The sequence below is a fragment of the Rana temporaria genome, chromosome 1 (assembly GCF_905171775.1).
Source record: "Rana temporaria chromosome 1, aRanTem1.1, whole genome shotgun sequence".
Taxonomy (NCBI): domain Eukaryota; kingdom Metazoa; phylum Chordata; class Amphibia; order Anura; family Ranidae; genus Rana; species Rana temporaria.
The window spans coordinates 109747836-109771853 of record NC_053489.1 but is presented as its reverse complement, the minus strand read 5'-3'; the positions used below and the strand labels follow the sequence as shown (position 1 = coordinate 109771853).

At 46.6% G+C, this 24018-nt stretch overlaps 1 protein-coding gene across 2 annotated transcripts in view; it reads right to left on the bottom strand.

Annotated features, from left to right (window-relative positions):
* Nucleotides 1–24018, bottom strand: part of ATG10 (autophagy related 10) — a 330210-nt gene that overhangs the window by 283770 nt on the left and 22422 nt on the right. Inside the window, exons 2-3 of one of the 2 annotated variants that reach the window (XM_040341655.1) lie at nt 12297–12419; nt 2042–2172 (exon numbers count right to left, since the gene is read on the bottom strand). In XM_040341655.1, the coding sequence (XP_040197589.1) occupies nt 2042–2172; nt 12297–12363 (198 nt within the window). In that variant the 5' untranslated portion in view covers nt 12364–12419. The remainder of the gene's footprint in view (nt 1–2041; nt 2173–12296; nt 12420–24018) is intronic. The other variant, XM_040341657.1, reaches the window with a different exon arrangement.

Here is a 24018-nt window from a genome sequence, read left to right as displayed (position 1 = left end):
CGGTTTTGAAGCATGTTTTAAAATTTTGGACCAAAGGAAAGCAGACCGATGGCCTATACACACGGTCGGTTTGGTCCGATGAAACTGAACTTCGGTTCATTCTCATCAGTTCGGTCCGACCGTGTGTACGGGGCCTTAGCTGCAATGTGAAAGGGGCAAAATACAATTGTTTTCTATGTGCCCTAGCAGTGACTGGCATCTACCCTGTTTCCCCGAAAATAAGCCCTACCCCGAAAATAAGACCTAGTGTTATTTTTGGGGATGGCTGCAATATAAGCCCACCCCGAAAATAAACCCTAGTTAAAGTCGTCGTAAAAACGTAATCCGTTTTGTAAAAAGATTATATAATGTGCAGTGTGTCTCCTTTTTGTAACTTTGTTTTGGAAAATATCTTACTTACAGTGCTGCTGGGCGCTCACGTGACCGGCAAGAGATCTTCTCCTCTCCAACGTCAGTGGTCCCTTCCTCTGCAGTGCTCAGAGTGGAGAAGAGCTACGGCGGGTCACTGTTCTGGCTATCATGCTTTAAAGGATCAGGATATTTTTTTTTTCTTTTTGGGGTTACAACCACTCTAAGATCGTCATGATGACTGTATTTGAATAAATGTAGATTATTGTACATACCGTAAAGAAATAAGACATCCCCTGAAAATAAGCCCTAGTGTGATTTTTGTAGCCAAAATTAATATAAGACCCGGTCTTATTTTCGGGGAAACACGGTATCAAGTGCAGCAAAACACCAGTCACATCTGAATGAGCTCTAAAAATACAACCTGAGCAGAATGCATCAGAAAAGGTGGCAAAATAGTACCAAATTACCTATTTGACCAATTATAAAAAGTCCCCTTTGTTTTTAGCTGTAGATGTTTTTGATTATCCTTTTGGATATTGGACAAGTAAACAGCAATTAATAAATTAACCACTTGCTTACTGGGCACATATACCCCCCTCCTGCCCAGGTGAAATTTCAGCTTCCGCCACTGCGTCGCTTTAACTGACAATTCAAACAAAATTTACGTCCTTTTATCCCCACAAGTAGAGCTTTCTTTTGGTGGTATTTGATCACCTCTGCGGTTTTTATTTTTTGCGCTATAAACAAAAAAGGACGACAATTTTGAAAAAAAATACAATATTTTTTACTTGTTGCTATAATAAATATCCCAATTTAAAAAAAAAAAAATTCAGTCTAGGCCGATACGTATTCTTCTACATATTTTTGGTAAAAAAATAAATCGCAATAAGCGACTGGTTTGCGCAAAAGTTATAGCGCCTACAAAATAGGGGACAGAATTATTTTTTTTTATTATTTTTTTTTTACTAGTAATGGCGGCGATCTGCGATTCTTATTGGGACTGCGACATTATGGCGGACACATCGGACACTTTTGACACATTTTTGGCACCATTCACATTTATACTGCAATCAGTGCTATAAATATGCACTAATTACTGTATGATTGTGACTGGCATTGAAGGGGTTAACACTAGGGGGTGAGGAAGGGGTTAAATGTGTACCCTATATAGTGTTCTAACTGTGGGGGAAGGGGGGTGACTGGGGGAGGTGACCGATCTGTGTCCCTATGTACAAGAGACACAGATCGGTCTCCTCTCTCCCTGACAGGACGCTGTCATTGTGAGAGCCGGCAATGAGAAATGATCTCATATGTTTACATATGAGATCATCTCTCATTGGCCGCACAGATCGCCTACCAAATGGCCACTCCGATTGGCCGTTCACGGCGATCTGTGATTGGCTGTGTCCAAGGGACACGGCCAGCACAGAAGTTCCCCGATGCGCGCTCTGGAGCACGCGTGGGGAACGAGGAAAAAGGCGACCGTAAAAAGACGGCGTCCCAGAGAAGTAGAGCCACCCTGCGGCCGTATATAGTCGTATGGCCGTCGGGAAGTGGTTAAGTGATGAAAGAATAACTTCTTTCGGTAGTGTAAGTACAAAGCCTATGTAATGCAGGCTACGGAGAATGCCGACTTACAGCATACAAGGCCATTATATCATATATAGACTGTGACTCATGCACACATTACCTGGACATGTTTCCACTCCCAGCCATCTCCTACACTTTGGGAATGTTTCACAAACTCTAAACAGAAGTATCGGAATTTCTCTTCCCCTAGGACAATGTTGTCTTTGTTTTCAGGATCCATCCTCGGACAACCTAAGGTTGGAAAATGGAGAAAGGTGAATACAATTTTGGACATCCCCGTTCTGCAATATTATCCAATTTTCTCCTTTTTCATAGTTTCCTACAAATCAAGCAGAAAGGCTGTGTAATATGGAACATGTTATGGCAATCACTTTAACTGATAACATGTGGCGTTCTGCTTTCAGAGGAAAAATAATGTTGCTCCTTTCCTTCCACAATTTCCATTATTGCAAAATTTAATTCATGCAGCTCACAAAGTCAAGAATGATCTATAAAATATGTGAAAAATACCCAACAAGTCCAACAGCAGAAACTGTAGGCTTCCAACCATGGCTAGGTTTTGGGTGGAACCGTTAACTATGGAACCCCACAAGTCTGGGGCACATAAATTATGGGGTTTATTTACTAAAGGCAAATGGGCTTCTCACTTTGCAAGGGAATCTTCCCCAGAACTTAGTGAATAAGGTAAAATCGGATGATTTCAATAATCTAATCATATGCAAGGAAAAATGCAGTCTTTGCAAAGTAACATTTTACCACATTCTGGGAAAAATGGTAATGATAGTAATGATATAAAAGTGAAGGGTGCTGCCATCCATAGCCAGAAGAACTGTCCTTATAGATCTGCAACCCAATCATCTGCCAAATGGATGGATTTCTGGAGAAAACAAAGAAAATCATGCTCCAGGACCAAACAAGCACCCAACAGCAAAACTATAACTCATGATGGCGAAACCTTAAAGCCATCACACTCCACTAACCCAGAACCTCTGTCCTCCAACGACGAAACCAAGCTGGATCAAAGCCACATGAAAATAGCATCTGTAGTCTACTACCTAACTAAACAAAACTACTTAAAGTGGAGTTCCGGCCCCCGCACAACAATTTTTTAAAGTCAGCAGCTTCTCATACTGTAGCTGCTGACTTAATAATAGGACATTCACCTTTTCTGGAATCCAGCGATGTCTTGGCACCCCAGCCAATGTTTCCATTGGCTCTCGGGTGTTGCTGCCGCCACAGCCTGTAAGGAAAACTGGCAGTGAAGCCTTGCTGCGCTCTCTAACTGGCTCAGTGGCAAGGGAATGAAGAGGGGGGCCGAACTTTCAGACTACCTCACCATGGCAGAATTGTCAAAAACAGGTACCCGCTCCAATCCCTCACCCCCCCCCCACCCCGAAAAGAGACAAATGTTGCACCGGAGGGGAGGAGGAGACAGATAAGTGGAGCGTCCACTCTTAGGTGGAACTCCGCTTTAAACCAACAATCCAGAATGGAGTAAATAAAGTGGTGTTTAAGGGTATTCAATCTCTGTGACATGACTAAGGCCGGACATAGACGGTTCCAATCATTAATGGACAGGCTGAATGTACCAAGTTGATGCCAAGCTGCTATAGTCGCTTGTAATAATCATTGTCATATCCCGGCATGGACAGCTTCATATACCCACCCCCAGCCCCTCGCCAGGAGAAGACAATTGCTCAGTAGGAGGAATTTCCCTGTCAACACTGTCTGTGTTGATGGGGGAATCGTCTGAATTTCTTTCCTGCAACCCGTGGTTGCAGGAAAGAAGTTTGCACCGTCTATGGCCTGTCTTACTTGCACAAGCTCATAAATTGATTGAAGCCAAAGAACGGATCTCAACACTGGAGGATGAGGTTAAAAAAACAATCACCATTATGGATGTGACTGAAAACCAGGTATGCATATTGGCAAACATGTTTGAAGACTTAGAAAATGAGTCACAAAAGCAAAAACCTGTGTATAATAGGCTTGCCAGAATCCTATCCACCAGGCCTGCTAATGGCCATCTACTTGCATAACATCCCAAAACCAGTTTACGCGGACATGTCCGAGCTTGTGTACGGCCTAGCGGACAGGTTTCCAGCGGACAAAAGTTTCTTAGCAAGCTAAGAAACTTGTCCCCTGGAAACATGTCCGTCGGACATGTCCGATGGTTAGTACACCTAATCGGACATGTCCGCTGGTTATGACGTGTAACCAGCGTCCCGAAATCCCGCGCATGCGTCAAATTGATTCAACGCATGCGTGGAAGCATTGCACTTCCGTGTTTGAGAATGTCGGTGTCTTCTACGTCACCGCGTTCTCTGTCCGCAGGGATTTTGGTCTGATGCTCCCAGGGGACATGTTCGATGAAAACGATCCGCAGACCGTTTTCATCGGATATGTCTCCTCATGTGTACGGGGCCTTACTTTACCCTATGAAGTAGAAAGAGCGCACATATTTTGACCCACTAACCCAGAAAGAAAGACAGTACTCATTCTATGGCAATATCACAGGCATTTTGGGCATGTAAAGGACTTTTACTTAAAGGCCACACATTTCTGATATTTTCTGATTATTCAGCTGAATAAACACACAAATGAAAGTTCTTTCAACAAGTTGGCAAGGCCCTTTACAAAAAGAAAAAAAATGACTTTGGCATATCCTGCAACACTCCACTTCCAAACCTATGACGGACAGCTGCGTACCTTTCAGCATCCAGCAAGAGCACAACATTTTATACAGCAGCTACTACAGGATATTCATCAAAACGATCCACTGATCTTCAAAGAGAAAAAAATCTCCTATCAACTATCTCCACACAAGATGAACATCGAAGTTGATAAATCAATGATTCTTCAACAACATGAGAAGGCTAATCATGTTACTCTTTAACATTTCTTCCAAAAGGATAGAGAAGTTTTCCTGCATAAAGATAACCTTTCCCTCTATACAGGAGACACCATTCTCCTTGGTCGCAATAGACATAACCCATTAAAACCCACAGTTTTTCACAACCTTACAGAACGAGATTACTAAAATTTTTCTCATGTCCAAAATTCATTAGCAAAATGTAACGACTTTTTCATATCACATAAGCTATGACAATATATACATACAACTGCGATTCAGCCTAGGTTCACATTGGAGTGATTTCTCATGCGATTTGAGAGATCAAATCGCATGACAAGTTGCAGGCTATTGGAGGCAATGGCACTGTTCCAATCGGTGCGACACCAAATTTGCGGCGCCGCACCGTTTTGCAAAAGTAGTTCCTACACTATTTTGCCCGATTTCAGGTGCAACTTCAATAGACATCTGTGCATGAAGTGACACAGATGTCTATCAAGTAGCACCTGAAATTGCGCTGACCTTGCTACTTTGAAATCGCGCTACTTCAAGTGAATCGCGATTTAAAAGTAGCAGAAATGTGAACCAGGGCTCATACAAAAGTAATCTTACATCATTCACCCATCTTCCTAGAAATATGATATCAAAGGTAATGCCACTCTTTATAGACTAAAATACACCCCGATTATAAATAAAATCTTTAAAGAGCTGTCTGGATGGGCCTCCTTGCTAATTTATCTTTTTGGACACATGTCTGGTCAAGATGGTAAACTTTGCCAAATTACTATACCTATTACAAATGTTCCCTCTCCTTCTAAAACACTCCAAGGTCAAAACTTTGAACAAGGCCTTTACAGATTCTATTTGGCAAAAAAGGAGACCTTTCATTGCGCAGAAGCAGCTATACTTGCCAAAACAAGATGGAGGGGCGGCTTTGCCGGACTTGCGTCTCTATAACCTAGCATGTTTACTGAGACACTCTATAGACTGGATGAGAGGCGTATCCTGATTATCTAACTACAATCTGGAATCAGATCTAGCAAAACCATTGCAGCTCACTGCACTCTTAGGCCTTGTACACACGAGCAGACATGTCCGATGAAAATGGTCCGCGGACCGTTTTCATCGGACATGTCTGCTGGGAGCTTTTGGTCTGATGTGTGTACACACCATCAGACCAAAATCCCAGCGGACAGAGAACGCGGTGACGTAGAAGACACTGACGTTCTCTAACACGGAAGTACAATGCTTCCACGCATGCGTCAAATCAATTCGACGCATGCGCGGGATTTCGGGCCGCTGGTTATACGTCATAACCAGCGGACATGTCCAATGAGTCGTACTAACCATCGGACATGTCCGACGGACATGTTTCCAGCGGACAAGTTTCTTAGCATGCTAAGAAACTTTTGTCCGCTAGGCCGGAAAAATGTCCGCTAGGCCCTACACATGGTCGGACATGTCCGCGGAAACTGGTCCGCGGACCAGTTTCAGCGGACATGTTCGGTCGTGTGTACGAGGCCTTAGATTGCCTGATAACCAAACTTCCCACACTCATTTGCCATAACACTCTAGTAAGAGATAACGCGATTTGCTGGAGGAAACTGGGAAAATATTTGAACGAATCCCCATATTTCTCAGATTACCTTCCTATAAAACAGAATTCAGCCTTTCCGCAATAAGAAGAAAACTCACCAAATTTGGGCATAGAAAGGTCTAATGCCCTGTACACACAACCGGTTTTCCCGGTGGAATAAACTCCGGCGTTTTTTCCGACGGAGTTCAGACGGACTTCCGCTCAAGCTGTCTTGCATACACAATGTCACACCAAATTCTGACCATCAAGAACGCGGTGACATACAACACTACGACGAGCCGAGAAAGAAGTTCAATGCTTCCGAGCATGCTTCGACTTTATTCCGAGCATGCATGGTTTTTAGTCCGTCGGAATTGCATTCAGACGAACGGAAATTCTGATAGAAAATGTTTTCATCTGAAAAATGTAGAACATGTTCTCTATCTTATTTCGTCTGAAAGTCCTCCGATGGGGCATAAACACGGACGGAATATCCGATGAAAAGCTTCCGTCTGACTTTTTCCATCGGAAATTCTGCTCGTGTGTATAAGGCATTACACATTTTCATTACCTTTTTCCACCACAAATTGGAAAATCATATACATTCATTAAACTAAACACAAAATAGCACATCTCTTTACGAGAGAGTAAAGAGACATTGAGCTAGATTCAGGTAGCTTGGCGCTTCTTTTGGCCGGGGTAGCGCATCTCATATGCGCTACGCCGACGTAAAACAGGGAGCCCAGACCAGTATCCTCAAAGATCTGGCGCCGTACGTTGCGCCGGCGTAGTGTAAATAGGCCGGCGTAAGCCCGCCTAATTCAAACTAGGCAGGTAGTGGGCGTGTTTCATTTAAATTAGCCGTGACCCCATGTAAATGAATGGCCGTTCGTACGGCCCATGCGTGCGCATGCTCAGAATCACGTCGCGAATACTCCCTAAGAAACGTCGGGTCAATGCTTTCGACGTGAACGTAACCTACGCACAGCCCCATTCACATACCACTTACGTAAACTACGTAAAATCGACGGCTGTTCCAAAGTCCATACCTTAACATTGGCTGCGCCTCATATAGCAGGGATAACTGTACGCTGGACGTAAGCCTTACTCAAACGGCGTAGCGGGCGCAAGTACGTTCGTGAATCGGCGTATCTAGCTCATTTACATATTCTACACGTAAATCTACGAAAGCGCCCCTAGCGGCCAGCGTAAATATGCACCCTAGATACGATGGCGTACTAAGACTTACGTTGGTCGGATGAAGCAGGAATTCAGGCGTATCTAGTTCCCTGAATAGCGCGCATAGATACGACGGCACATCTTTCAACTTACGCGGCATATCAATAGATACGCCAACGTAAAGTGTTTGTGAATCTAGCTCATTAACTTCAGACCACAGCATACTGAAAGTGTATAACTTGTAACCCAGTCACCGAACTATGTATATACTAAATCCCGCCTAGACAAATTAATAGGCAGTTCTAAAGTCTCTATATCCTTCTATATACTTAAATAAACGTACAGCCTATACATTATAGAAATCTAACTTACAGAAAATGGCCACCAAACTATCTGCCGAGTCGCTCTCAATGAGCCATGGAGAGAAACCCAATACAAAATCTTGCATAAGGTTTACATTTTATTTCAACAGTGCAGACCAGATTCAGATAAAGAGAGCCCCTGTGCCAAGTGCAGGGAAAATTGGGCTAATTTATAACTCTTCTTCTGCTTCTGGAAATGCCCTTAATATATACATTCAGGTGAAAAAATAGGACAACCCATACCTCCAGACCCCATGCTGTTAATATTTAGCTTCTAGGAGGCTCCTCAAAATCCCCAAGCACCTCCATGAAATATGGACTGACTACATATCTACCTTTAAGGCCTCGTACACACGGACGAACTGTCCGCTGAAAAAGGTGCGCCGGACCGTTTTCAGCGGACAGTCCGCTGCCGGATTTCTGTTTGATGGTTGTACACACCATCAAACAGAAATCTGCGCAGACACGATATGCGGTGACGTGGCCGTGCCGTCGCCGCAACGATTACGCGGCGACGTGCGCGGCCCTGGAAGGTCAATGCTTCCACGCATGCGTCTAATCACTTCGATGCATGCGAGGGCTTTTGGCCGAGTGGACATGTACGGTGAGTCTGTACAGACGATCGAACATGTCCGACGGACAGGCTTCCAGCGGACATGTTTCTTAGCATGCTAAGAAATTTTTGTCCGCTGGAAACCGGTCGGCTGGACAAATGTCCGCTGGAAACCTGTCCGATAGGCAGTACACATGACCGAACATGTCCGCTGAAACTGGTCCGCGGACCAGTTTCAGCGGACATGTTCGGTCGAGTGTAAGGGGCCTAACAGACAGATGGTGCACCCTACGAGAATGGCTATCACATGATTCTCTCCCCACCCCCCAACACTAACAAGAGTGCAAAGTGACCTATAAGATTTACTTCATATTAAAAATAAAATAAAAAAAACTGGCATTAGGGAGTGGTGAAAATAGAGAATGTCAAATCAAACGATTTTTCAAATGCTGGCTAGTGGCTACCAATTATTGACAAAACTTTGAATTCTTTGGAAAGACAAACAATTCTCTCTACCTTCATATTCACTACTAGACAGTACTATTGAGATGTTTAGGAGATAGAGGTCAGAGGTCAAAAAATTATAACTAATAACAAAACTCACATGCGTTCTCAACCATTTTCTTTAACAACACCCCTCCCTCCGCTTCTTCTTATTTTATTTGCCCCCTAAGTCTTCCTGTTCAATTCCTGTCTTTCCCTATTGAGCTTGCTTAGTCTTCTTTCTTCTTACTCTCGTTTTCTTGTCTTTTAACCTCTGTGATGTAATGCCTTTTTCTTTCTATTGAAAAATGTGTTTGTGTACACCAGCCTCTGGGCGATTTTAGTGTTTTTACACTGTTGCATTTTAATTCAGATTAATGTGGTCTCTTTGTTGCTGTGTTGATATTATCCTTTTCACTATTTACCTAGGTTAAGGTTCTACTCTATTATTGGTTTGTGCAACAGTCTATTCTTACTGTACCATATATCAATGCTGGATTTGTATTGTCCTTACTGGTGCACACAATTAAAAAAAACTCAAGCAATTGACCATTAATAAGCCCACACATTAAGTTAATGTAAAAACAGAAGTTGGGTTATACATGAAACACTTTTCTTTCAAAATTTAATAATGAGAAAAAAATAAGCTAACAACATGTGAAGTTAGTTTATTGTTATTAGGTTAAATGTTTGAGCTTGGACACTTACTGAATGCATTAATTTAAAGTTATACATACATCTTACACTCATATACCTATTATTTACAGGTTACATAGTTACTTGTAAGTAGTTGAGGTTAAAAAAAGACACAAGACCATCAAGTCCAACCTATGTGTGTGATTATATGTCAGTATTACATTGTATATTCCTGTACATTGTAGTCGTTTAGGTGCTTATCTAATAGTTTTTTTAGGCCCCTTTCACACGGACGGCTGTTTTGCCGCAGCTAAAAGCATGTTTACGTTTTGCTGGAATTCAAGACTCCAGGCACTGCGATTAGCTGCATTTGTACAGTGCTTTTAGCTGCGGTTGCATTTAGCCGCGGCACCATATTGAACAGGGGATCCGACTTGGATCCTTGCCAATACCAAGCACCGTGTTTGGTATGAATTTTGAGGGGGAACTCCACGCCAAATTTCAAATAAAAAACCGGCATGGGTTCCCCCTACAGGAGCATACCAGGCCCTTGGGTCTGCTATGGATTTTAAGGAGAACCCCCGTACCTTGAAAAAACGGCGTGGGGTTCACCCCAAAATCCATACCAGACCTGTATCTGAGCAGCAGCCCGGCCGGTCAGGAAAGGGGTGGGGACGAGCGAGCGCCCCCCTCCTTAACCGTGCCAGGCCGCATGCCCTCAACATGGAGGGTAGGTGCTTTGGGGCAGGGGGGCGCGCTGTGGCCCCCCCACCCCAAAGCACCTGTCCCCATGTTGATGAGGACAGGGCCTCTTCCCGACAACCCTGGCCGTTGGTTGTCGGGGTCTGCGGGAGGGGAGCTTATCGGAATCCCGGAGCCTCCTTTAATAAGGGGGCCCCCAGATGCCGGCCCCCCACCCTAGGTGAATGAGTATGGGGTACATCGTACCCCTAGCCATTCACCTGGCGGAAAAAAAATAAAAACACACTACACAGGGTTTTTAAAGTAATTTATTAGTCAGCTCCAGGGCCCCCCCCTCTCTTCTTTAGCTCTTTTACGAGGGGGGCCTGCTTCTTCGATGTCTTCTGCGAGGGGGGGGGGTCCCGGTCTTCACCACCGTCTGGTTCTCTTCTGCCGGGGGGCGCGCTTTCTTCTTTAGCTCTTTTACAGCGGCCCCCTCCCAGGCTTCTTCGACGTCTTCGGCAGGGGCGGGGATGTGCCGGTCTTCACACCGCCGTCTGGTTCTCTTATGCCCGGGGGGGGGGGCGCTTTCTTTAGCTCTTTTACAGCGGCCCCCCTCCCGAGCTTCTTCGACGTCTTCTGCCGGGGAGTGCTAGGGCTTCTGTCGCCTTCTGCCTTCTTCTTCGATGTTGACACGTCGCTTTCTCCCGCTGTAATGCTGTGTGCGCGGCTCGCACCGATTTATATAGGCCTCTTATGACGTCACAGTCCCATCATGCTCCCAAAGCACCTACCCCCCATGTTGAGGGCATGCGGCCTGGCACGGTTAAGGAGGGGGGGGCGCTTGCTCGTCCCCACCCCTTTCCTGACCGGTCGGGCTGCTGCTAGGATATGGGTCTGGTATGGATTTTGGGGTGAACCCCACGCCATTTTTTCGGCGTACGGGGGTTCTCCTTAAAATCCATAGCAGACCCAAGGGCCTGGTATGCTCCTGTAGGGAGAACCCATGCCTGTTTTTATTTGAAATTTGGCGTGGAGTTCGCCCTCAAGATTCATACCAAACGCAGCTGACACAGTGCACTGCGGTTATGTGCCGATAGCTGCGGAATTTCGCAGCTGGACGCATCCAGTTCTATTTTTTCTATCCGCACAAAACCGCGGGTAACAAAACCGCAGGTAACCGTAGTGTGTGAATGATGTCATTGTGTGCTTCTAGCTGCGGTAAAATCCGCAGCTAAAAGCACCATTCTATCCGTCCGTGTGAAAGGGGCCTTAAACTATCGATGCCCCCCGCTGAAACCACCGCCTGTGCAAGGGAATGCCACGTCCTTGCCACTCTAACGGTTAAGAACCCTCTACATAGTTTAAAGTTAAACCTCTTCTTCCAATCTTAATGAGTGGCCACGTGTCTTATTAAACTTCCTTCAGCAAAAAAAGTTGTATCCCCATTGTGGGGTCACCAGTATGGTATTTGTAAATTGAAATCATATCCCCTCTCAAGCTTCTCTTCTCCAGAGAGAATAAGTTCAGTGCTCGCAACCTTTCCTGATAACTAATATCCTCCAGACCCTTTATTAGCTTTGTTGCCCTTCTTGGAACTCACTCCATTTCTAGTACATCCTTCCTGAGGACTGGTGCCCAGAACTAGACAGCATACTGTAGGTGCGACTGGACTAGTCTTGTAATTATCATTTTGTTAGCAGCAGCTTGGCATTGCATTGCATTGCTTTGCCTATCATCTACTAGGTCCTTTTTGCATCCTAGACTCCCCATGAGGTTCTCCTCCCAGAGTATATATTGCATTCATATTGTTGCCACCCAAACGCATTATTTGCCATGTAGTTGCCCACCCCATTAATTTGTTCAGATCTTCTTGCAAGGTTTCCACATCCTGCGGAGAAGTTATTGCCCTGCTCAGCTTAGTATCGTCTGCAAATACAGAGATTGCACTGCTTACCCCATCCTCCAGGTTGTATATGAACAAATTAAATAGGATTGGTCCCAGCACAGAACCCGGGGGACCCCACTACCCACCCCTGACCATTCTGAGTACTCCCCATGTATCACCATCCTCTGAACTAGATTTGCAGGGTTCCCGCATCGCAGCAGTGTAAAGCAGCCCTTAAGGGCAATCAGCTACTTCTTGTAAATGCAAATCTACAGAAAACAACGCAAATTGCATGTGTTTTAGTAAGCAATTACAAAATAAACATTTACTTGCTGGCGGACATGTGAAACAAAGTGGTTATTTGTCATTGGCTGTCTTTGTATTTTCATTACTTTGATCTTTGTGATTTACCAAATTTTTATAAAATTTGAAAAAAAAAAAACTGATTTCAATTACCTTGTCACATCTTTTTGTTTCTTTGATCTGCTATCTGAGCTTCTAGTAGAAAAAAAAAAGTCAGCACCTAAGTGTTTATTTTTATTTTTTTAAGTAATGAATTAAGATAGGGCACTGGTTTGCAGTTTGCTTCGGATAATTGTTGTGATTGGATCTCGATAGTTGTGTACTAACCATCAGCTTATTGTACCGCCTCAAAATATATATTTTTTCGTAGAACGCACCGCCGTTCTACGTCGGCAAGGTGGCTGTCCTAGGCGAGAGCACGTAGTATAACGTCCTCTCTTCTAGCCGCCACTAGGGGGCGCGCGCGCGCCCCCCGCTCGCCCCCGACTCCCGTGCGTGTGCCCGGAGGGCTCGATCGCCGCCGGGCACCCGCGATCGCTCGTTAGAGAGTGGGGACCGGGAGCTGTGTGTGTAAACACACAGCTCTCGGTCCTGTCCGCGGGGGAAATGCTGATCTTCTTCTGTTCATACAATGTATGAACAGAGGATCAGTGTTTCCCCTAGTGAGGCCCCCCCCCACAGTAAGAACACACCCAGGGACATACTTAACCCCTTCCCCGCCCCCTAGTGTTAACCCCTTCACTGCCAGTGGCATTTTTATAGTAATCCAATGCATTTTTATAGCACGGATCGCTATAAAAAGGCCAATGGTCCCAAAAATGTGTCAAAAGTGTCCGAAGTGTCCGCCATAATGTCGCAGTACCGAAAAAAAATCGCTGATCGCCGCCATTACTAGTAAAAAAATATATTAATAAAAATGCCATAAAAATACCCCCTATTTAGTAAACGCTATAACTTTTGCGCAAACCAATCAATAAACGCTTATTGCGATTTTTTTTTACGAAAAATAGGTAGAAGAATACGTATCGGCCTAAACTGAGGAAAAAAAAAGTTTTTTTATATATTTTTGGGGGGTATTTATTACAGCAAAAAGTAAAAAATATTCATTTTTTTTCAAAATTGTCACTCTATTTTTGTTTATAGCACAAAAAATAAAAACCGCAGAGGTGATCAAATACCACAAAAAGAAAGCTCTATTTGTGGGAAAAAAAGGACGCCAATTTTGTTTGGGAGCCACGTCGCACGACCGCGCAATTGTCAGTTAAAGCGGCGCAGTCCCGAATCGCAAAAAGTACTCTGGTCTTTGGGCAGCAATATGGTCCGGAGGGTAAGTGGTTAAAGTGTTACTAAACCCACAACAGTAAAAATCAGTGTGTATATGCAGTAAAGTCATCAATCCTGATCTCAGGGCCCACTAGCAGGCCAGGTTTGCAAGATAACTGAAATACATCACAGGTGATATAATTTGCTGCTCAGTGATTGCAGTATTCTAGTCTGCATCTCCCCAAGGTAATACATATAAGCTGGCCTGTTAGTGGGCCCTAAGGACAGGGGTTGATGACCACTGCAGTAAAGCATGCTTGTTATACTCACTGTGGAACCTAAGGGGTTAATCCTTTGCATTGTGTATAAAGGCTGTTTGATCCTGTCTTTCTGATCTTCCTCTTCATCCACTGTCTCCAAAAATAACCTGAGATTTACAGAGTCAGGGGACAGGCTGCACATGCTCAGTTTGGTGTGTATTGCTAGAGAGTTTTTTTTTCTTGGGAGGGGACATGTGATCAGCACAGGGCCAATCAGAACTGTCCAGATATGTCCAGACATCAGGGGAGAATGATAACTCTTCCTACAAGTTTTACTAGGAACTGATAGAAATCATAAGACTTCTATATACTCCTGATGAGAAAGGGTATTTATCAGTTTATATTTACTAAAGTAATAGCATTTCCATGTTCTATGTACTGTGGGAGACCAGATATAGTGAATGCAGGTCCTGGGTTTAGTAGAGCTGGGTGGTGATTGCAGGGCCACCTGATTCAGCAGGAGGGCCACTCAGGTTTACAAGATATATACCCTGGTGTTCAGCTTTATAAATGTTCTGAATTGTATATAGTGTAGGAAAGCTAGGACCAATGTAAAGTGTATAGACCTATGGAAAGAATAAACTTTTTCATTTGAGGAGTTAATGGGAGGGATTCATTAATTATGTGAGAGGAGAGAGCTACATCACTTAAGCAACTATAATGCTTTAAAATGTGAAATGGCGTGTTTTTTTCCTCATTTTAACAATCTAAGACAGACAATAAAAGAGAACCTCTGACTGGTTGCTATGGTTACTGCACATGTGAATGTGACATTCTTTCCAACACTATCTATATTTCCATTGCATATCTCAATTTATTTCAGTGGTTAAAGAAAAGAATTCACTGCGAATATATAAACTACAGTAGATACTTTTGGATTTTAACACTGACGAACCCTCATTGTGGGGCTCATTACCAGTATAACATTTTGATGATACAAACAGGAAACAAGTATCATGCCGCATACACACGATCATTTTTCAGCATGAAAAAAACGTTGTTTTTCAGCATGTCCAAAAAACGACGTTTTCCCAACTTCATCATTAAAACAATGTTGCCTACACACCATCGTTTTTAAAAAATGATCTAGCAAAGCGCGGTGACGTACAACACGTACGACGGCACTATAAAGGGGAAGTTCCATTCGCCTTTGGGCTGCTTTAGCTGATTCCATGTTAGTAAAAGACGATTCACGCTTTTCTGTCTGTTACAGCGTGATGAATGTGCTTACTCCATTATGAATGGTAGTTTTACCAGAACGAGCACTCCCGTCTCATAACTTGCTTCTGAGCATGTGCAGGTTTTTTACGTCGTTTTAGCCCACACGCGATCATTTTTTACAACCCGAAAAACTAGATCGTTTAAAACTACGTTATAAAATGCAGCATGTTCGAATTTTTTTTTGACGTTTTTCAGAAGCTGAAAAATGAAGTGTAGCCCACACACGATCATTTTAAATGACGTTTTTGAAAAACATAATTTTTTTCATGCCGAAAAATGATTGTGTGTACGCGGCATTAGTGTGTGCAGAAAAATATGACAATTTACCATTCCAAATGACAGTTGCTGGTTGTTATGAGTAATGTTATTAGATTGTCTTCAAACCCGTTCAGTATCTACCATCCCTCTCTGCCAATTCCTCCACTGGCTTCCCATTGCCCAACGAATAAAATTCAAAACACTAACAAAAATATACAAAGCCATTTATAACTCTGCCCTGAGCTACATCATCAATCTTATCTCCAAATATCACCCAAACCGTCCTCTCCGCTCCTCCTAAGGCCCCATACACACGAGAGGATTTATCCGCGAATACGGTCCAGCGGACCGTTTCCGCGGATAAATCCTGTCGAGGATTTCAGCGGATTTCTCTGCGATGGAGTGTTCTCACCATCGCATTGAAATCCGAGCCGAAATCCTCTGGCGATGACGTGTCGCGCCGTCGCCGCGATTATGACGCGGCGACGTGCGCGACACTGTCATATAAGGAATACCACGCATGCGTCGAATCATTACGACGCATGCGGGGGATCCCTTCGGACGGATGGATCCGATGAGTCTATACAGACCAGCGGATCCATCCGTTGGGATGGATTCCAGCAGATAGATTTGTTTAGCATGTCAGCAAATATCTGATCTGCTGGAATCCATCCCAGGGGATAAATATCCGCGGAAACAGATCCACTGGAGTGTACACACCATAGGATCTATCCGCTGAAACCCATTCGCTGGGTTTTTCAGCGGATGGATTCTATCGTGTGTATGGGGCCTAAGACCTCCTGCTCTCTAGTTCCATTGTCTCCTCCACCCATGCTCACCTCCAGAATTTCTCCAGAGGCCTTTCCTATCCTCTGGAACTCACTACCCCAATCTGTCCAGTTATTTCCTACTCTGTCCACTTTTAGGCGATCCCTGAAAACAAATTTCTTTATGGAATCTGTGACAGACCTAGCTGCGACAGAGGCTTTTGGAGAGGACTGAATGCGAGCCTCTTGCTTTCCAATTATGGGCCAGGGCCTCAAAACAGGAAGGAGGATGGGTTATCCCGGCAGACAGACCTGGAACCTTAAGACTACTTTTCCAACATCCTCAAGTTGACCCGTTCGGGGTCCCACTGTGGCTGTTCGACTGTTTCCCAGGGGGGAGTATTTTCATGGACTTTGGAATGCTGAAGTGTATATCCTTGAAATCTGTTACACAGTGGGGGGTCTTCTGCCCTGTCTTAAGGCTAACCCCCCTCCAGACGTCTCCATGGTCTGGAGGAAAAGCATTGTTCTGTGTCTGGCTGTTTGTGTACATTGATTACCCCCTGGGGCTTCTGTCTCATTACACATAGCAGTCCTTCTATTCAAGCTATCGGACCAATCCCTGCTGACCCTGTTTCAAGTCCTCATTTGCATGGCTAAGAGGACCTAATTGAGAACTACAATGTACTTTACAATTGACCAATAGGAAAGCGGTTGTTGGGGGCGGGGTGTTCGAACTGCTGTATAAAAGTGTGTTGTGTGCATCCAAATAAAGAGTTTCCTGTTTGAACTTACATACAGCCTGCCTGGTGTTTGTTCTGATGGATTTGGAACGGCACATAGCTGTAGTTCGAATCCCGGAGCCTTGGATGACCGAACCATCAGACGCGATCTGCCTTCAGCTAATAACTGAATCTTCTATTTCTCATATCAGTTCATCCCTCGCAGTTATTACCTTTTGTTCCACCAGCCCCTCCCTATTAGATTGTATTCTCCCAAGAGCAGAGCCCTCCTAACCCTCTTGTATTGATGCTGTATTGTTTTTTCCCTTTATATTGTAAAGCTCTAAGCAAACTGTTGGCGATATATACTGTAAATCCTGTATAATAATAAATGTGACTTATTACCTACAGCAAGACATAGAACCAATGACAACTGGGCTTATTCAAGATTCTGAATGATCAGTCTGAACGTAGACGAGCAGTTTACGTACACCTGAAAAAATAAGGGGTCATTGCACTGCTGTATGGAGTTTAGGGTACAAAGACTTAGGCCCCGTACACACGAGAGAATCGATCCGCTGAAATTGATCCGCGGATCGGTTTCAGCGGATAGATCCGCTGGTGTGTACGATCCAGCGGATATTTATCCGCGGATATATTTCGGGCCGACCGATTTCCAGCAGATAATAATTTCTTAGCATGCTAAGAAATCTATCCGCTGGAATCGGATCCGGTGGTCTGTACAGACTCACTGGATCGATCCGTCCGAACCCATCCCTCGCATGCGTCGTAATGATTCGACGCATGCGTGGAATTCCTTATATGACAGCGTCGCGCACGTCGCCGCGTCATCATCGCGGTGACGGCGCGACACATCATCGCGATTGGAATTCGTCGCGGATTTTGATCCGATGGTGTGTACACTCCATCGGATCAAAATCCTCAGAGGATTTATCCGCGGAAACGGTCCGGAGGACCGCATCCGCGGATAGATCCTATCGTGTGTACTAGGCATAACACTTCTCCGATGAACCAAGCAGCCCATCCAAGATTTCACTGTAAGTTTCACTACACCAGTCTTCCTCAACCAGGATTCCTCCTAAAGGTGTTGGGGGTTCCTTGAGCTGTTGGGAATTGATCACGTGCCTACACTGACCACAAATACAAGGGGCAATTTTGATTCTCCATTGACCACCAAGAGGACACTTGAACACCAATCACCTATGTTAGTGGACACCCCAGCTTTCACTGTTTGCTTTCTTTCATTCGTTTTTATCATTATTCGTTATTTTGAAGACTATTACTGAAAATAATTTTGTGATTTATAGCAATGGAGTATGAAAGGGTATATTCACCTTTTAAAAAAAAAAAAATACTCTATGCAGTCCACTGGAACGATTACATTACTTTAAACTGATCTAATTTTAAAACTATCCATTTATGCTCCTACCATACCTGTAGGACATTTGTAAATGAAGTTAACCACTTAAAGTGGTAGTATACTCCTGTACTACCACTTTCACTTACAGGTAAGCCTATAATAAGGCTTACCTGTAAGTATAAAGAATATCTCCTAAACCTGTACGGTTTAGGAGATATTCCCCTCGCAATGCGCCGCTGACTCCAGCGGTGCATGCGCAGCGGGGATCTTCGGCTAAAGGCCCGGCAGTGACGTCATCGCCGCTCTAGCCAATCACAGCACTGGAGCGGCGAAACCCCGGAAGACACGCCGAGGAAAGATGACATCTCCCTCGGCGTGGACCAGGTAAGTTCCTCTAACCTTGTTCCAAGGTAAGTATTTCATAACGAGCTAGTATGCGGTGCATACTAGCTCATTATGGCTTTTGCTTTACAGGTATGAAAAAAAAAAAAAACACCAGCGGCTTTACTACCGCTTTAAGTACTGCCCTATAGCAGATTTGCTGCTACAGGCTGGCTGTTCTGTGCAGAATCATGTATATATACGTGATCCTGCACTTCCACCTGCAGGTGGCGTGCCGCTTCTACTGTGATTACTCATACCAGAAGCCAATCTGTGAGTGCAGAGGAATGGATGTCTGCCAGCACCCGCCGATCATCAAACAGAGACACAGAACGGAGCTCTGCCTATGTAAACAAGGCAAAACATTATTCTGACAGGGGAAAGTGATGGATTTTGTGTCCCTTTTGTGTTTACATATGCAGAGCTCCATCTAGACTCTCTTCGAAGATCATCGGTGCCAGGGGATATCCATTGGCCGTCTGTTACGGAACCATGAACCAGACGTACAACAAGAGATAAGTGAAAATAAGAAGGCTTTATTGAAAATCAAGCTGTAAAGCAAAAGTCCAACGGATGGTAAAACCAGAGGTCAGGAACCAGAAGAGTAGTCAGACGAAGCCAGGATCAGGAACCAGCAGGGAAGTCAGACGAAGCCAGGATCAGGAACCAGCAGAGAAGTCAGACGAAGCCAGGATCGGAACCAGAAGCAGCAGCAGTCTTAGAAGCATGTGCACACAGGAGGACCAAGCAAGGAACTGAAGTCACAGACCTCCTATATATGTGAGCCAGGTATCCAGCTCCTCCCAGTGGGAAGGAGGAGCCGCAGGGTGGGAGGCTACAAGAGACCTAGAAACCAAGATGGCCGCCAGCACATGTCAAACGAAGGAGACAGGAGAGAGGTAAGACCATGACAGTACCTCCCCCTCAAGGGCCCCTCCTCCGCGGTGCAAAAAACGGTTTCTGAGGGAAGCGTGCGTGGAAGGCTCGGAGCAAGGCAGGAGCATGGACATCTGCGGAGGGAACCCAGGAACGCTCCTCAGGACCATAACCACGCCAGTGGACCAAAAACTGCACCCGACCGCGAACCAGGCGTGAGTCCAGGATATTGCTCACCTCATACTCCTCGTGATTGCCCACTTGGACCGGACGAGGCCGAGGAACCGAGGAAGTGAAGCGATTGCACACCAGTGGCTTCAACAGGGAGACATGAAACACGTTGGAGATCCGCATGCCAGGTGGAAGCGCAAGGGCATAGGCTACCGGGTTTACCCTGCGAAGCACTCGGAAGGGACCAACAAAGCGAGGAGCCAGCTTGGGAGTGGGCACTCGAAGGTTGAGGTTGCGGGTGGACAACCATACACGGTCTCCGACCTGGTAGGAAGGAGCAGGCGCTCGTCTGCGATCAGCCTGGAGTTTCTGGCGCTGCGCAGAGACCTCAAGGGACCTCTGGATCTGTACCCAAGAAGCACGTAGAGCAGAAAGGTGATCCTCCACAGCCGGAATATCCTGGGGAGAGAATGCCTCCGGTAACACGGCAGGTTGGAACCCATAATTGGCCATGAAGGGAGACGTCCCAGAGGAAGAGTTCACAGCCGTGTTCCTGGCAAACTCAGCCCAAGGCAGGAGGTCAACCCAATTGTCCTGGTGATCGGAGACATAGCAACGAAGGAATTGCTCCAAGGCCTGATTGGATCGTTCTGCGGCCCCATTGGACTGAGGGTGGTAGGCCGAGGAGAAGGAGAGATGAATCCCCAACTGGGAGCAAAAGGCGCGCCAGAACCTGGACACAAACTGACTCCCCCGATCCGACACTATCTCTTTGGGCAAACCGTGCAACCGGAAGACCTCCCGGGCAAAAATCGTGGCCAACTCTTGTGCAGAGGGTAACTTCTTGAGAGGAACACAGTGGCACATTTTGGAAAACCGATCCACAATCATGAGAATGACCGTATGGCCTCGGGATGCAGGGAGGTCCACAATGAAATCCATCCCCAGGTGTGACCATGGGCGCTCCCCGGTGGCTATGGGTTGCAGCAGGCCCAACGGAAGGTGCCGAGGGGACTTACTTTGGGCACAAACAGAGCATGCCGCTACATATGCGGCGATGTCGGAACGTAGGGAAGGCCACCAGAACAGACGTGAAACAGCCCAGGACAGCTGATTCTTACCAGGATGCCCCGCGGTCTTGGAGTTATGGTAGGTTCGCAACAACCGAGTGCGCAACTCCTCAGGCACAAAACATCTGCCGTTGGGTGTCCCAGAGGGAGCACCAGACTGAGCCGCCAAAATCTGCTCACCAAGGGGAGAGGTCAGGCTGGTGCGAATGGCGGCCAGGATCTGATTCGGAGGTATGACCGAAGTCGGTATAGATTCCTCCCTGGACAGCTCGGAGTACTGCCGTGATAAGGCATCCGCCCTGATGTTCTTGGAACCAGGTAGGTAGGAGACCACGTAATTAAAACGTGACAAGAACAGAGCCCATCTGGCCTGACGTGGTGTCAATCTCTTGGCCTCAGAAAGGTAGGTCAGATTCTTGTGGTCCGTCAGGATGAGAACCGGAACCACCGAGCCCTCGAGCAAGTGCCTCCACTCTTTGAGAGCCTGCACTATGGCCAATAACTCCCTGTCACCAATCTGATAGTTGCACTCCGCGGATGACAGTTTCCGGGAGTAAAACCCACAAGGAAGCAGCGGACCCTCTGGTGTCCTACGCTGAGACAGAAGGGCGCCTACTCCCGTCTCGGACGCGTCCACCTCGAGGACAAAGGGCAACCCAGGGTTGGGATGAGACAGAATCGGAGCTGACACAAAGGCGGATTTTAGGGCCTCAAAAGCCCGGATGGCCTCGAGCGGCCAGACCTGGGAATTACTGCCCTTCCTGGTCAGATCCGTGAGAGGCTTGGCCAGCATGGAGAAGTCCCTGATGAACTTCCGATAATAATTGGCGAAGCCCAAAAAACGCTGCAAGGAACGAAGACCACTGGGCTGAGGCCACTGTAAGACAGCCGAAACCTTCTCAGGATCCATGGAGAACCCCTCAGCGGAAATGATGTAACCTAGGAAGGTTACCTGGGATCGGTGAAATTCGCATTTCTCAAGCTTACCGAACAGCTTGTTCTCTCGTAACCGTTGCAACACTCGTTTGACATCCAGAATGTGGGCCTCCCTGGATTCAGAATATACCAAGATGTCATCCAAATAGACCACCACACACTGCTGCAACAGGTCACGGAAAACATCGTTGATGAATTCCTGAAAGACTGCGGGCGCATTGCACAACCCAAAGGGCATAACCAAGGATTCATAATGACCGGTCCTGGTGTTAAAGGCGGTCTTCCACTCATCGCCCGCCTTGATCCTTACCAGGTTATATGCCGCCCTCAGGTCGAGTTTGGTAAAGACCGTGGCCCCTTTAAGGCGATCGAACAGCTCGGAAATCAAGGGTATCGGGTAAGCGTTCTTGATCGTGATGCGATTGAGACCCCTGTAATCGATGCAAGGCCTCAACTCACCGCCCTTCTTTTTCACAAAGAAAAATCCAGCCCCTGCCGGGGACGAGGATTTGCGAATGTGACCACGGGACAGCGCCTCCATCACGTACTCCTCCATGGCCTCATTCTCCGCAACCGACAGTGGATAGACCTTGCCGCGAGGAGGAACGGCACCAGGTTGTAACTCAATGGCACAATCATATGGGCGGTGCGGAGGTAGGGCAACTGCGCGTACCTTATCGAATACATCCCGGTACTGCTCGTATTCAGGAGGCAACAGAGAGTCCGAGGAAGTACACAGCAACTTGACAGGCCCATGGATGCACTTAGCCCCACACTGTGGTGACCATGAGAGGATCTCGGCCGATCTCCAGTCAAAAGTCGGATTATGCTTCTGGAGCCAGGGGTACCCCAAGACCACCGAGTAGTGTGGAGACGAAATAACTTGGAAGCAGACCGACTCTCTGTGAGCGGCACCAATGGCTACCCCCACTGGAAGGGTCTCATGAGTCACGTGTGACGGTTGGAGGGGTCTGCCGTCTATCGCCTCTAGAGCCAGCGGGGAACCTCGAGCCTGTAGAGGAATGGAATTGGCGGCAGCGAACTCACTATCAATGAAAAAACCACCAGCACCAGAGTCCACCAACGCCTGGGTCGTCACCGAGCCCCCGACCCAGGAGAGGACAACAGTGATCAGTGGTTTATCAACATGGGAAACCGGGGACGAGGAGACTCCACCCAAGATCTGCCCCCGACAGGATCTCAGGTGCGAGCGTTTCCCGGACGGTTCGGACATGCCAACCGAAAATGCCCATCGAGACCACAGTACATGCATCGGCCCTCGCGTCTCCGGAGTACCCTCTCCCCCTCGGACAAGCGAGCAAACCCCAGCTGCGAGGGTTCACCCCCAGACAAGTCAACCCCAGGAGGCGTGGGAGGAGAGGGAGGCACGGGTGGGACAGCAAACTTAGGCGCCAAACTGTTAGGAGGCCTCCGCAGGCACTCCTTAAAGGAAGGTCTCTCCCTGAGTCTGGTGTCAATCAAAATCAGGAAAGAAATAAGAGCCTCGAGCTCCACTGGTAGGTCCTTAGCTGCAACCTCATCCTTCAAGGCATCCGAGAGACCATGAGAGAAAGCAGCGACCAGGGCCTCATTATTCCAACCTACCTCTGCTGCCAGGGTACGAAACTCAATGGCGTATTCGGCTACGGATCGTGAACCCTGTCTGACGGACATAAGGAGCTTCGCAGCAGAGGCGGCGCGAGCCGGCACATCGAATACCTTCCGAAGAGAAGCAACAAAACCGGAAAACTCGGCAACCACCGGATTGTTGTTCTCCCATAAAGGACTGGCCCAGGACAAGGCCTTGTCAGAGAGCAGCGAGATCAAGAACCCCACCTTTGATCTCTCAGTGGGAAAGGCATGTGGCAGCAACTCGAAATAAATGCCCACTTGGTTAAGGAAACCTCGGCACTGAGTTGGCTCTCCCCCAAATCGCTGTGGAAGGGGGGCAGAACCGGACATACCCCGAAACACCGCAGGCGCAACATCAGGTGTCGGGGTAGACTCTGGCGCAACAACCGGAGCGGCAGTAGGAGCGGGCCCAGGAGCGACAACCGACCCATCGGCAACGGGAGCGACATGAACCGTGCGTTCAAGCAGGGTTTGCAACGCCACGGCGAACTGACCCAACAGGGACTCCAGCTGATCAAGTCTGGCAACCAGCGTGGGTAGCGAGGATGGCTCTGTACCGTCAAAATT